General features: G+C 46.1%; 1 protein-coding gene across 1 annotated transcript in view; it reads right to left on the minus strand.

The window, feature by feature from the left end:
* The window catches only part of DAPK1 (death associated protein kinase 1), a 232,822-nt gene that overhangs the window by 44,469 nt on the left and 174,867 nt on the right, over positions 1 to 13,486 (minus strand). The window contains exons 17-18 of the mRNA XM_004714598.2: positions 9,275 to 9,373; positions 1,084 to 1,161 (exon numbers count right to left, since the gene is read on the minus strand). Coding sequence (XP_004714655.1) covers positions 1,084 to 1,161; positions 9,275 to 9,373 — 177 coding nt within the window. The remainder of the gene's footprint in view (positions 1 to 1,083; positions 1,162 to 9,274; positions 9,374 to 13,486) is intronic.

Below are 13,486 nucleotides of genomic sequence, written 5' to 3' on the forward strand. Positions count from 1 at the left end.
TGGTTTTATCTCTCTAGAGAACCCTGTCTAACACAATGACTTTCATCTGCTTTAAAGCCCCAAGGCACCTCAGGCCTTAGACTCCTGCTGTTAACCTCTTCAAAAATATTTTAATAGCGCAAACCAATCTATTCCATAACCTTACTACAATGTACTAGGCATCACTGGAGGTATCTGATGTTTCTCATATTTATTACTATGCTATAAATTACACTACAATGAACAGCTTTGTGCATCAAGTTGCTTTCCTACCTTCCTTCCCTCCCACCTTTCTTTCTTTTACTTCACTAGGGTATGACTCTGGTGAGGCATCAAACATTTGTGGAAGAATGTAAAGAAAAGATGATAGAATTTGTCAGCAAACACTTTGAAGCACCCTCATAATCCCAAATCCCTGGATACAAATTGCTTCCATGTGGACTAGGAAGGATCCACAGTCAAGAGAAAATAAAGAAAATAAAACAAAAACAAAAGCTGCCAAATCTGCTGCCATGGAGTCGGGTTTCTAAGACACTTAATTTTTATAGGAGCAAGACAGCCTCGTCATTCTTCTGTGGAGCCAGAGGCTGGTGCATTTGAGGCACTGGTCCTGCGGTTAGCAGCACAATGCTCACCACTTAACCCACAGCACCACCAGGGCTCCTTAGGAAGAGAACATGGCCTTGACTGATCTTTCGATGCTTCCTCAGACCTCACTTCCAGGTTGGGAAGCTGATAAATGGTCATTCTAGATGCTCAAGACTTGAAGAAGCAGCTTCCTACTTCCTGGGGAGTCTGGGGTTGGGGTGAGGAGAGTGGGGGCTCAGATTGGGTAGGAGGAGACTCAGCTACAGCAACTGAAAAGAAAGAGGGCAAATGACACCCAAGTGTTCACTCCGAAGAAACTTGATAGGTTCCTTATGCACTTGAATAAATTGATACGCCAATCACAGGAACAGGACAGGAACAGCTGCTGCTTTGTAGAAAGGCCATGTCTCCAAAGAGCCTCATTTTGTGGGTTTTACGTGTCTACAGGGGAAAAATCGGAGCCATTTCCTCATGAAAACAGGCAGAGAATTTCAAATAATAAAAAGGGGTTCTCACTTTTCGGAGTCTTGCAAGGAGACCAGCTACATGTTCATGCTGCTCTGACTTAGCGAGGTCTTCTGCTGTCTTTCCATCCTGTGGGAGAGAAACGATTATTTCTTTTCTCTGCAAGAAAAGATTGTGTGGCCTGTACCAATTCCATCCAGCTGAGGCCAAAACAAGCCCAACAGGCGTCAGAAGCAATTAACCTGGACCAAACGCGTGTGTTCAGAATTGTTTGGCTACCAGTGTGATCCGATCTCATTAAGTTGTCCAGAACAGGGTGCTAAGGGCAGGGAAGGATTGAACATGAATGCTTTGCGGTCCAAAGCGAGACGCATCGTGGGCCCCAGGCTTTCAGTAAGGCTCTGTCTGCTGCCTCCTTAGCCATCTGGGTCCTCCATGTCTGAGCCTCTCTCCAATTAGGCAGTCAATTAGGGTTGGCATCCGATGCCAGACTCTAGTCCATGCGAGCGAACCTGGTGAGTCAGCACTCACAGGATGCTGCTTACTGGGCTGGTCTTTACTGTGCACTTTACAGAAAAGGCGAGGTTTGCTCTCAAGGGGTTCAGGGACCATAAAGGGAAGAAAGATGGCTGCCCAGAACCTTGGAGCTTGCTTTTAAATTTGTGACTCTTCCCAGGGCTGTGGTTTCACACAATGCAAATGCATTTCCTCTTTTAAGCCAGGAGTAGGAAGACTAATACAAACAGTAATCAAGCGCCTCCTGTGTTCTTAGCGTCACCATGAAGGAGCTCTCAGAGCGTCCCCTTGGGGAAGGGAGCTAGCACTGTCCCCATGCCACCACCAGGAAGCGGACGCTCCAGGGCTGTCGGTGTGTGCCGGTTTGGAGATCAATACAGTTCCCAAAGATGAAAAGCAATTTTGCAGAGAAATAAAAGTTACTTTAAAAAGGGCAAAAACAACCCTCCCAAAACAAAACAAACAACTCACTCCCAACAAGTCCTAAAGAAGGCAGGCGCTTGGTTTTTCTCCATGCGCCCCCTGGTGGAGGAGGGGCTCCCCTCACACCTGCATTGAGAGGCTCTCCATAGGGCCTCTGCGGGTGGCAGCAGTGCACATGATGGGATGGAAGGCACTTTGACTCATGAGGTCCAGAAGCTGGAGGAGACCCCATGCTGACTACTTGGGCCAGCTAGCAACCTGCGCTTCAAAGACATCCTGCTCTTGGCAGCTGCTCTTCTGGTGACCCATATGCTTCACAGAGAACATGATGGGGGTCCAACTGGGTGGCAATGACAGAGAAATGAACCAGGGGCCCTGGTGGCACAGTGAGGTATGCGTCCTATAGGGCTGTCATGAATTGGAATCACCTCATTGACACTGGGTGGTGGTGGGGAATGGGGTAAGCACTGGGCTGCTAACTGTGAAGTCAGTGGTTCCAAGCCACCAGCTGCTCCATGGGAGAAAGATGAAGCTTTCTGCTCCCACCCAGACTGCCAGCCTCAGACACCTGGGAGCAGTACTACTCTGATCCTATAGGGTTGCTATGGGTCAAAACTGACACAATGGTAGCTGGTTAATCAGAAGATGATCTGAAAGAACATGTACACTACCTTTCACATTTTACAGGCAGCTTAGGGGTAAATAATGGATACATTTTTTACCCTGCAGAATTGTAAGGGTTGGCCCATTGAGCATCCATTCATCAAAGGTTACATTACACCTGCACTGTGCTCTATTCATTCATTCATCTCACAAGCTATTATTGAGTAACTGGTACATACCGGCAGCCGGGCTTTAAAATAAAACAAAATACCCAAGCTCACTGCCATAGAGCCACCGAGTAGATTCTAACTCACAGCGACCCTGTAGGACAGGGTAGAATTGCCCCTGTGGGTTTCTAAGAGTGTAGTTTTACAGGAACATAAAACCCCACTGTTCTCCTCTGGAGCAGCTGGTGATTTCAAACTGCTGACCTTGTGGTTAGCAGCCCAGTGCTTACCTACTGTGCCACCAGTGCTATGAAAAGAAACAAGATCAACAAAAATATTAATTCTCAAAGAATGTACCAAGTACCAGAAGGGACAGAAAGGAAACAAATGCATAAAGCAAACGCATATTATTTGCCTGATGGCGACAAACCGGGCAGCGAAGGTGAAAAGTGGTCCTGGTGACAGTGGTGGTGGGAAGGAAGAGGAACATGCCATTTTGAAGACCTCCCTGCAAAGGTAATATTTCTGTCAAGACCTGAGGAGAGCAGTGAGTGAGTCGTTTGGATATCTGGGGCAAGAACATCGCATGCTGAAGAACAGCAAGTGCAAAGGCCGTAAGGCAACAGGGTGGCTGCCACGGGTGACGAATAAGGTGGAAGCTTTCGTGGCTGGTGCAGGAAAAACAAGTGCAGCAGAGGCTGACAAAGAGACAGGGTCAGGCTGGTAGAGGGAGGGCAAGATCTTTAGGGTCTTATAAGTCCTCTTCCTAAAGACTTTCCCTCTGGGAAGAATGGGAAGCTGCCCGAGAGATTGAGCAGGACAGGGACATGATCTGACTTGTACTTTAACCGCCCTGCAGGCTGCTGTGTGAGAAACAGACTATTGGTAGTGGTGTGTGGGGTGGGGGGAGCAGAGCAGTCAGCGGGAGAGAGACAAGATGGGGATGAACTGAGAACTGAGTATAACCACGACTGAGGCTCTGCCTTGGAGAAGTCAGCAGGCAGTTTGAACTAAGCATGAAAGGCAACGTTATTGCCAGACCCTCAGGGTCACATGGTGGACAGTGGAGGGGCTGAGTAAGAGGACGTTTCTGGGGCCCAAGTGTGACTATTGAAGGATGGGAAGGGGGGAATATCACGTTTTCCTGCCACTAATATTACCACTAATTCACTGCCATCCAGTCAACATTGCAAGTTTGCCATACTGTAACTGTTTACTGGAGGGGAAGGAAGGCCCAGTTTTTCCTCTTGCGGAGCTGCTGGTGGTTTTGAACTGGCAACCATGCAGATCGCAGCCCAATGAGTAACCACCACAACACCAGGGCTGTGTGCCTCCTGATATTATCTGTGCCTGATGAAACCAAACGTATTCCTGTCGAGTCAATTCCAACGCCGAGTGACTCTACAGGACGGAGAAGAACTGCTCCATGGGGCTTCTCAGCTGCCCCCCTCTACTAAAACAGACGGCCACATCGTCCGCCCTCAGAGAAGGCTGAGTGGTTTAACCTTTGGGTTTACCACCAAACACTTAACCAGGAATTCTGTCAAAAAAGGAAACACCCAACAACCAAACTCACTGCCACCAAGTTGATGCGAACTCATAGCAAACCTGCAGGACAGAGTAGAACCGCCCCTGTGGGTTTCTTAGACTGTAATTTTTGATGGGAGTAGAAAGCCCCATCTTTCTCCCTCAGGGGTGGTTTTGAACTGCTGACCTTACACAGCCTAATGCATAACCACTACACCTCCAGGTACCACCCCAAGAAAAACCACCAAAGCCACTTCTATCAAGCAGATTGCAACTCATCTTGACCCTACAACGCTTCGGAGGCTGTCAGTCTTTACACAGACAGACAGCCTCATCTTTCACTCAAGGAATGCTGGTAGGTCTGAACTGCTAACCTTGCCATTAGCAGACAAGCGCACACTGACTACAGTACCCGGAGGCCACTGAGTTAATGATAATGTTGCATCATGTATTGTAAAGCAATGTCCCACAGGACTATAAAGACAATAATAGGGAAACTGGGGGCAGGAGAGGGCGTATGGGAACACACTGTACTTTCTGTCCCATGTTTCTGCTGACTTGAAACAGTCCTAAAAAAAGAAGCCACTGGATAAGAAGGCTATAAAGAAACACTGGGGAGCAATTGCTGAAAGCATCATGGTGGGGTTATATCTGTCGGGGAGAGCTGCCATGGGGACTGGACACTGGGTGGGGGGGCCGCCAAAGTTCTAGTTCTTGACCTGACTGGAGTGGGGTTTTGAAAGTGTGTGCTTTAATAAAACAAAAATTCATATCATTGTGAATGAGGTGGGGGAGAGCGGAGTGGAGACCCAAAGCCCATTTTTAGGCCACTGGATATCCCTTTACAGAAGGGTCTTGGGGAGGAGATGAGCTAGGCAGGGTGCGATGTAGCAATGATGAAACATACAACTTTCCTCTAGTTCCTAAATGCTTCCTCTCCCCCACTTTCATGATCCCAATTCTACCTTACAAATATGGCTAGACCAGAGGATGTACACTGGTACAGATAGGAACTGGAAACACAGGGAATCCAGGGCGGATGATTCCTTCAAGACTAGTGGTTGAGTGGCAATACTGGGAGGGTGGAGGGAGAGTGGGTTGGAAAGGGCGAACCGATTACAAGGATCTACATGTGACCTCCTCCCTGGGGGACGGACAACAGAAAAGTGGGTGAAGGGAGACGTCAGAAAGGGCAAGATATGACAAAATAATAAATTATCAAGGGTTCATGAGGGAGGGAGGAGCGTGGAAGGAGGCGAAAAAATGAGGACCTGATGCCAGGGGCTTGGGTGGAGAGCAAATGTTTTGAGAATGATGAGGGCAAAGAGTGTACAAATGTGCTTTATACAACTGATGTACAGATGGATTGTGATAAGAGTTGTATGAGCCCCTAATAAAACGATAAACCTCTCCCCCAAAAAATAACCCAAATGCTGTTTTGGTAAAATATATTTAAGCATTTCCCATGTTGCCATTCTTAAGTGTATTACTTCACATTCACTACACTATGAATCCACCAGGTATAGAGTTTTTGAAAGTCTAGGTTTTATTTTAACCTTAAAGGGGCTAGAAGGAGACCTGGTGGTATAGTGGGTACACATTGGGCTGCGATCTGCACGGTCAGAAGTTTGAAACTCCCTGGAGGAAAGACTGGGCTTTCTACTCCCATACACAGTTATAGTCTCGGAAACCTGTAAGACGTTGCTAAAAGTCAGCATTGACTTGATGGGAACGAGTGTTTCGGGACTTTTGTAAATGGGCTAGGAGGAAAGAGCTAAAAGAAGTGACTGAAGCCCGGTCCAAGAGTCAGGTGGAGGGGCAGGCAGGCAGGAAGGTGGAGGAGGGGTGGGAGATAAGGAAACAGAAGCAGCACCTCATGTTTGGGAGAAGATAAACACCAGAGGGCACTGTCAGACTGAGGGGCAGCTTAAGGCCTGGGAAGCAGAGCACTCACTGCTCACCGATGGAGAGCGCAAATGTGCACAGGCCCTCGTGCTGCCCTCTCACCGCACGGGGTGGGGCTACTCAGCACAAGAAATGTGACTGGTAAGCATGCCGTTCAGGAAAACCACACTCTGAACCTCAAAAACCGAGTACAAATCAGGGAGCCCTGCAGGCGTTAAGTTGGGCTGCGAACCAGAAGGTCAGCAGTTTGAAATCCCGAGCTGCTCGGTGGGAGGAGGAGGCTTTCTACTGAATATTGTGCTACATTTAATATTGTTGAATTTAACTGCATCTTTCTTTTACCTGATGTAGCTACTCCAGAAACCAAATTGCCTGACACTGAACCAATGCGGAGTCCTGGTGACCCTCATAAGACAGGGGAGAGCGGCCCCTCTGCTTTCCAAAGTTACCGAAGTGGAAAGGCCCATCTTTGTCCCACAGAACGGCTGGCTGGGGGTTTTAAATTGTTGACCTTGCAGGTCACAGTCGAACCTGTAACCATTACACCTCTAAGCAACTTACAGGGCCTATGTGGCACATATTCCAACTGAATTGTACTAGGTTGAAGATGTCCCTAATGTCTCTGATCGAATCATCTCCTACTAAAAACTGTCACTGACTTCCCATTGCTCCTCGTGTCAAGACCGCAGTATCCGGCGTGTCTGCGCGAGGCCTGCACAGCTGGCGTGGCCGAGTCCTCTGAGCTCATCTGGTGCACCTTCACAGGCCCTGCCAAGGGGCCAGCCGCTCTTCCTTCAGTTCCTGGAAGGTGCGCCCTCGGCTTGCTGCTCACACTCTTTGCCAAGTTAAGGACTCCTCATCCTTCGGACTTCAGGTGCCATAATTCTCCTGCAGGTAGCTCTCCCAACTCCCATGCCAGCCTGCTCAGTACCCAGGTACCTCCCCTTCACATGCACCCCACTTCATGAAAATGTAGTTGCTGCTGTGGCTCTTTGGGCCGGGTCTCTCTCCCATTAGACTCTAAGGGCTTATGTGCGTCTTCTAGTCCCTGTACTTAGCCGAGTGCCTGACAACGAAGACCTGTTCCCTATTTACAGAACAATAAATGCATGCCTACGTGAGTGCAGTTCTGAAAAGCGGACTTGTCAGCACCTGTGGGAACACCCTTGTGAACAGGAAGGGTGCCTCTGCTGGGGTGGGAAGGAGAGGACAGGAGATGAGAAGGGTGAGTCTACTTAAGGGACTTTGTGAGGAGGAGGGGTAGGTGGCTGCAAAGCGCCATGGTGAAGGTCAGAAAGAGCTGGCAGAAGGAGATGGCCATGGACCACAGAGGCCCACTGGACCAAGCCAGGGGCCCGCTGAGCCTGGGCATTCCCACAATTTAGTGGCCCCAACCTGCCTGCTCTTTTTGGCAGGACTCAGCTGGTATCTTCAGCACTATTCTTACTGGCTTATTTATTTTATTTTTAATAGACTTTTTAAAAAAGAGAAGTCATTAGGTTTGTAAAAAAAATCTGCCGGAAGTAGAGTTCCCATATCTAAGGAGTCTTTAAAAGTTTGTGGGAAAAAAATCCATTATCTCTTATTTCTATTTTCCATAAACTTTTTTAAGTCCCCTCAAGTTCCCTTCCCCATGCACAGCTTCTTATAATGAACACATCAGTCACAAGGATAGACATATAACCCCCTCCCAGGGGGATGAACAACAGAAAAGTAGGTGAAGGGCGACAGAGGATGATGTAAGATATGAAAATAATAACATAATTATTAAATATAACTTATAAAGTGTTCTTTATATAACTTATATAAAAATGTAACTTATCAAGGGTTCATGGGGGAGGGCGGGTGGAGGAGGGAGGGGGAAAATGAGGAGCTGATACAAAGGGCTCAAGTAGAAAGAAAATGCTTTGAAAATGATGAAGGCAGCATATGTACAATGTGCTTAACACAATGGATGATTGTATGGATTGTGATAAGAGATGTGAGAGCCCCCAATAAAAGTATTTAATTAAAAAAATATATGCTTTATACAATTGATCTATGGGTTGTTATAAGGGCTGTAAGAGCCCCCAGTAAAATTATCTTTTAATTTAAAAAAAAAAAAAAAGACTCCAGTCTGTGAGTCTCAGGAATTTCTTGTTCTCTCCACATGGGAGTGTAAGCCCATGGCTGGGTCAGAAACATGCAAAGTACATTGTTCATGGCAGGACACACCCAAACCAAACAAACTACAAAAACCCAGCAACCTTGTCTTATTAGGCATCATTTTGTCCTTTGAGTATTTCTTTCTTCTTTTTTAAAAAAAATACTTTAATTGGGGCTCTTACATCTTACATTATCACAATCCATTCCTTCACCCAGTGTGTCAAGCACACTTGCACATATGTCACCATCATTATTTTCAGAGCATTCTCTTCCCACCTGCGCCCTCCCTCATGAACCTTTGATACATTATAGATTATTATGTCCATATCTTACATCATCCTTTGAGTCTTTAAAGGTATGCAACTCAAAGCGTTTCTTCTGTAGGGGTTCTAGGACGGGGGTGGGGAGAACTGAAGACGTGGGATTGCAACCTATTCCACGGGCCTCACAGCAAAGCTGTGCTTCTCCATCTAGAGAGAGAAACTCCTATGCTGAATGCGGGCCCAGCCACCTGTCCTTGCAGCAAATCTGAACAATGTTCCCCACACAACCAGAGTCATCCTAGCTGCTCCCCTAAAGCAAGCAGGAGCCCCCAGTGCCCGGGAGTCTGACAGAGACATTTAGGAACAGAAAACACGCAGACTTAATAACGAATGCAGAGGCCCTGTTGGGTAACAAGGGAAACTGCGAGGTCAGTGGGAAAACAGCAGGGTTTCCTGCAGAGCAGGGCCCACAGAACGGAGGAAAGGACGAAACATTAACTCGATATGTAACGGGGTTTGTGTGGGCAAATGTTTCCGTAACTGCAGCGGAGGAGTTCACGCTGACTGGCAGCCTGTCAGCAGTAGAAGGCAGTGAGAACATGGTTGCTAAGCGAGACCATCTCCCTCCTGCCCTGGAGCCAGGACAGCCTTTTGAGTGCTTTCTCCGGACAAAAGGACTCTGGCTATACTCACAGAAGTGAGCGCTTCCACGTTGGCACCAGTCAGACAAAGGAACCGGACCACATCCAGAATCCCGTTGTTGGCTGCCAGATGGAGAGGGGTTCTTCCGTACTGGGGAAACAGCAAAGAGAGTTGATTAGATCCCACAGACAGACACAATGTTATGTAAGAGGCCTGGGATGCACCAGAAAAGAGATGGGGGAGTGGGGGGGAGAGGGAAGGAGAGAATGGCCTCCCTTCTCTAGAAGCCTGCCATCAGCTGAGGGAGGCAAGCCAAGCAGGAGGTTTTCAAAGATTTTTCATCATTAAGATGGTAAGTTCAAACTCAAACTTCAAAGGCCGAGCATAGGAGGCTTATCATAGTCTCCTGCTCTGCTGGCAGCAGTGAGGTATGAGTCAGGGCCAGAGGGCCCCACAGGTCTAGAAAGAGCTATGCCTCTGATCTAAAGTAGACAGAGCCCGGGAAGAGGGGACAGAAGGACAGTCACCGCAGATGTTCCAGCCAGAAGCGACATGAGGCTGTGTTGCCTCTGACTCATGGGGGCCTCCCTCAGGTGTCCGAGCAGACGGGCGCTCTACAGAGATTTCAATGGCTGCTTCTGCAGAAGTAGATCTCCAGGTCTTTCTCACGAGGTGCTTCTGGGAAGACCTAATAGTCAACTTTTCACTAGCAGCCAAATGTGTTCTCTGTTTGCTTGAGGCAGGGCCTCTGAAAACACGCAGATGAGGGAACATTTCAAAGCCGTTCCCTATTTCTGGCCAAGCTTACTTAGAGCAGGCCATTATTAATACACAAGGTTCTCTCTTCACCCTTCAGAAAGTACCCAGAAAGCGCACAGTGCATTCCAGCCTAAAGGGTCTTGGTCAGCAAAGCTGGTGGCCTACATGCTACATATGGCCCAGTTGTAATTCTTACATTTAAAAATATTTCCGGAAAACATTTACATGTCTAGAGAATTCAAAAGCACAAATTCAGACTTGCTTCCCTTGATCCAACGGCACGATCTGGCCAGGCTGATTAGCAGCTCCCTCCTTTGTCCGGGGTGGGAGGGCTTTCCCACCGAGCCTGCTGCTCTCAGTTAGGACCTGTGCGTGAGGCTCATAGGTGTCTGGGTTTGTGACCGAGACGCAAATGTGAACGGTACAAACAGGAAACTCTTCTAATTGGTTGGTCAAGTAGTTGCCTTCCAAATATCTTGGAATAGTCAAGTCAGTGCTTCCAATGCTTCATCAGCACGTATTCTGTCAATTCCTGGAGGCTTTTTTTGGTGAATGCCTTCAATGTAGCTTGGATATCTTTCTTCAGCACTATTGGTTCCTGATCATAAGCTGTCTCTTGAAATAGTTGAATATTGACGATTTCTGGTGTCAGAGTGGTTACACATTGGGCTGCTAACCTCAAGATCAGTAGTGCAAAACCACCAGCCATCCTGGGAGAGACAGCTGGGGCTTTCTACTTCAGCAAAGAATTACAATCTCAGAAACCCCTGGGGGCTGTTCTACCTTTTCCCATAGGGTTGCTATGAGTCAGAAATGACTCGATGGCAATGGTTTGGGTTTAGGTTGTTTTTTTGGTAAAGTGAATCTGTGTATTCCCTCCATCATTGTTTGATTCTCCCTGGATCAGTCAATATTTTGCCCATAGAATCTTTCAATATTGTAACTCGAGGCTGAATGTGTTTTCAGTTGTGTCAGCTTGAGATATGCTGAGAACACTCTTCCTTTAATCCAGGTCTTTGTACATTTCATTATACTACTTTGTCTCCTTGTTTCCCTCTGATTTTTTCTGTTCAGTTCTTTTACTTCATCATTTCTCCCATTTGTTTAGCAAAGTCTCTTCCACTTTGATCATCCACTTTGATCTTTTCTTTCTCCTTTTCACATATAATGTCTGTGATAGTAACATAATTTCCTGTTACCTTGAAGGTATTAAGAGTGAATGGGTGGAGTTTAGCCTGTCAGTCAGGTCACGGCTTGATGACCTCAGTTGGAGACACAAAGGAGATAAATAGCCCAATGGAGGCCACACTCACTCTCTCTCTCTACCTTCCCTGTCCTGCTGTTAAGACACCCAGAGAGCTGGAGGAGCCATGTGGAGACCCACGCCCCCACTGATATGCTTCCACTGCCACTGGATCCACAAGACTTTCCACCCACTGGTCAGTGATCTTCCTGCATTAGGCATCATTGAATGTGCTGTGTGAGTCTGAAGAGGAATTTATAGACTGGTATATGGCATATGGGTTAATACTGGACTGACGGACTTGATCTGGACTGAGCTGGTATATTTTCTTAATATACGATTATTCTTTGATATAAAGCTCTTTCTTATACATCCATGAATGTCCCTGGATTTGTTTCTCTAGTGAACTTGGTCTAACACAATATCCTTGACGCCATCCTGCAGTTTGTCAAGTCTTCTGTCATTCGTTGTTCAATGTGTCACATCTGTTCTTGAGATGATCTCAAACTTCAGGTGCAATATACTCAAGACTGTATTTTTGGCTCATACTGAACTGTTTTAATTTGCTTCCATTTCAAGCTGAACTTAGAGCAGTTGATGATCTGATCCACAGTTAGCCTCTGGCCTCATTCGGGCTGCTGATACTGAGCTTCCCCATAGTCTCTTCTCAGAAATGTAGTCAATTTGATCTCTGTGTGTTCCATCTGGTGAATGCCATGTATTCAGTTGCCATTTATGTTGTTGAGAAAAGGTATTTGCAATAAAGAGTTTGTTAGTTTTTCAAAATTCTATCACATGATCTCCAATTCCACTTTCATCACCATGGTCATATTGTCCAAGTAATATTCGTTCCTCTTTGTTTCTACCATTTGCATTTCAATCACCAATAATTATCAATGCACCTTGATAGCATTTCAGGATGAAAATGCATAGAATTCTTCAATATTTTTCATCAGAGCTTTAGTGGATGGTACATATATTTGAATAATAGTGTATGAACTGGACTTTTTGTAGTTGTATGGATATTATCCTATCACAGATAGGACTGTACTTCAAGATAGATCTTGAAATGCTCTTTTTGACTATGAAAGCATCACTATTCCTTTGATCCTTGGTAACCATTAATAATCTTTGGCTTCTCTATATTTTTTATTTCATATAAGTGAGGTCCATTGTATTTGGCTTTTTTGCTTCTGACTTAATTCACTCAGTATATGATACCAAGGTTCATTCATGCTGTGGCTGTGCACCACGCTCCACTTCTCTTCATGATACCCCATAAATGTTGATGGACAGTTCAGGTGAGTTTCCATCTTCTTGGTTCTTTTGAAAAGTGCTGCAGGGAACCGTAGTGCAGACAGCTCGGTTTACATTCTTGCTTTCACTCTTTCTGAGTATCTACCTAGACTCTTTCGGAGTACACACCTAGACTCTGAGTACACACCTAGACTCTTTCTTTCTGAGTACACACCTAGACTCTGAGTACACACCTAGACTCTTTCTTTCTGAGTACACACCTAGACTCTTTCTCTCTGAGTATATACCTAGACTCTTTGTTGAGTATACACCTAGACGCTTTCTTTCTGAGTATATACCTAGACTCTTTCTCTCTGAGTATACACCTAGACTCTCTCTGAGTATACACCTAGATGCTTTCTCTCTGAGTATACACCTAGACTCCGTCTCTCTGAGTATACACCTAGATGCTTTCTCTCTAAGTATACACCTAGACTCTGTCTCTCTGAGTATACACCTAGACTCTCTCTGAGTATACACCTAGATGCTTTCTCTCTGAGTATACACCTAGATGCTTTCTCTCTGAGTATACACCTAGACTCTTTCTCTCTAAGTATACACCTAGACTCTTTCTTTCTGAGTATATACCTAGACTCTTTCTCTCTGAGTATACACCTAGACTCTCTCTGAGTATACACCTAGACACTTTCTCTCTAAGTATACACCTAGACTCCGTCTCTCTGAGTATACACCTAGACGCTTTCTCTCTAAGTATACACCTAGACTCCGTCTCTCTGAGTATACACCTAGACTCTCTCTGAGTATACACCTAGACGCTTTCTCTCTGAGTATAAACCTAGACTCTCTCGGAGTATACACCTAGACGCTTTCTCTCTAAGTATACACCTAGACGCTTTCTCTCTGAGTATACTAGACTCGTTCTTTCTGAGTATACACCTAGACTTTTTCTTTCTGAGTACACACCTAGACTCTTTCTTTCTGAGTACACACCTAGACTCTTTCTC

Source organism: Echinops telfairi, unplaced genomic scaffold (genome assembly GCF_000313985.2).
Source record: "Echinops telfairi isolate 266 unplaced genomic scaffold, ASM31398v2 ScPeMD7_27;HRSCAF=92, whole genome shotgun sequence".
In the NCBI taxonomy this organism is placed as follows: domain Eukaryota; kingdom Metazoa; phylum Chordata; class Mammalia; order Afrosoricida; family Tenrecidae; genus Echinops; species Echinops telfairi.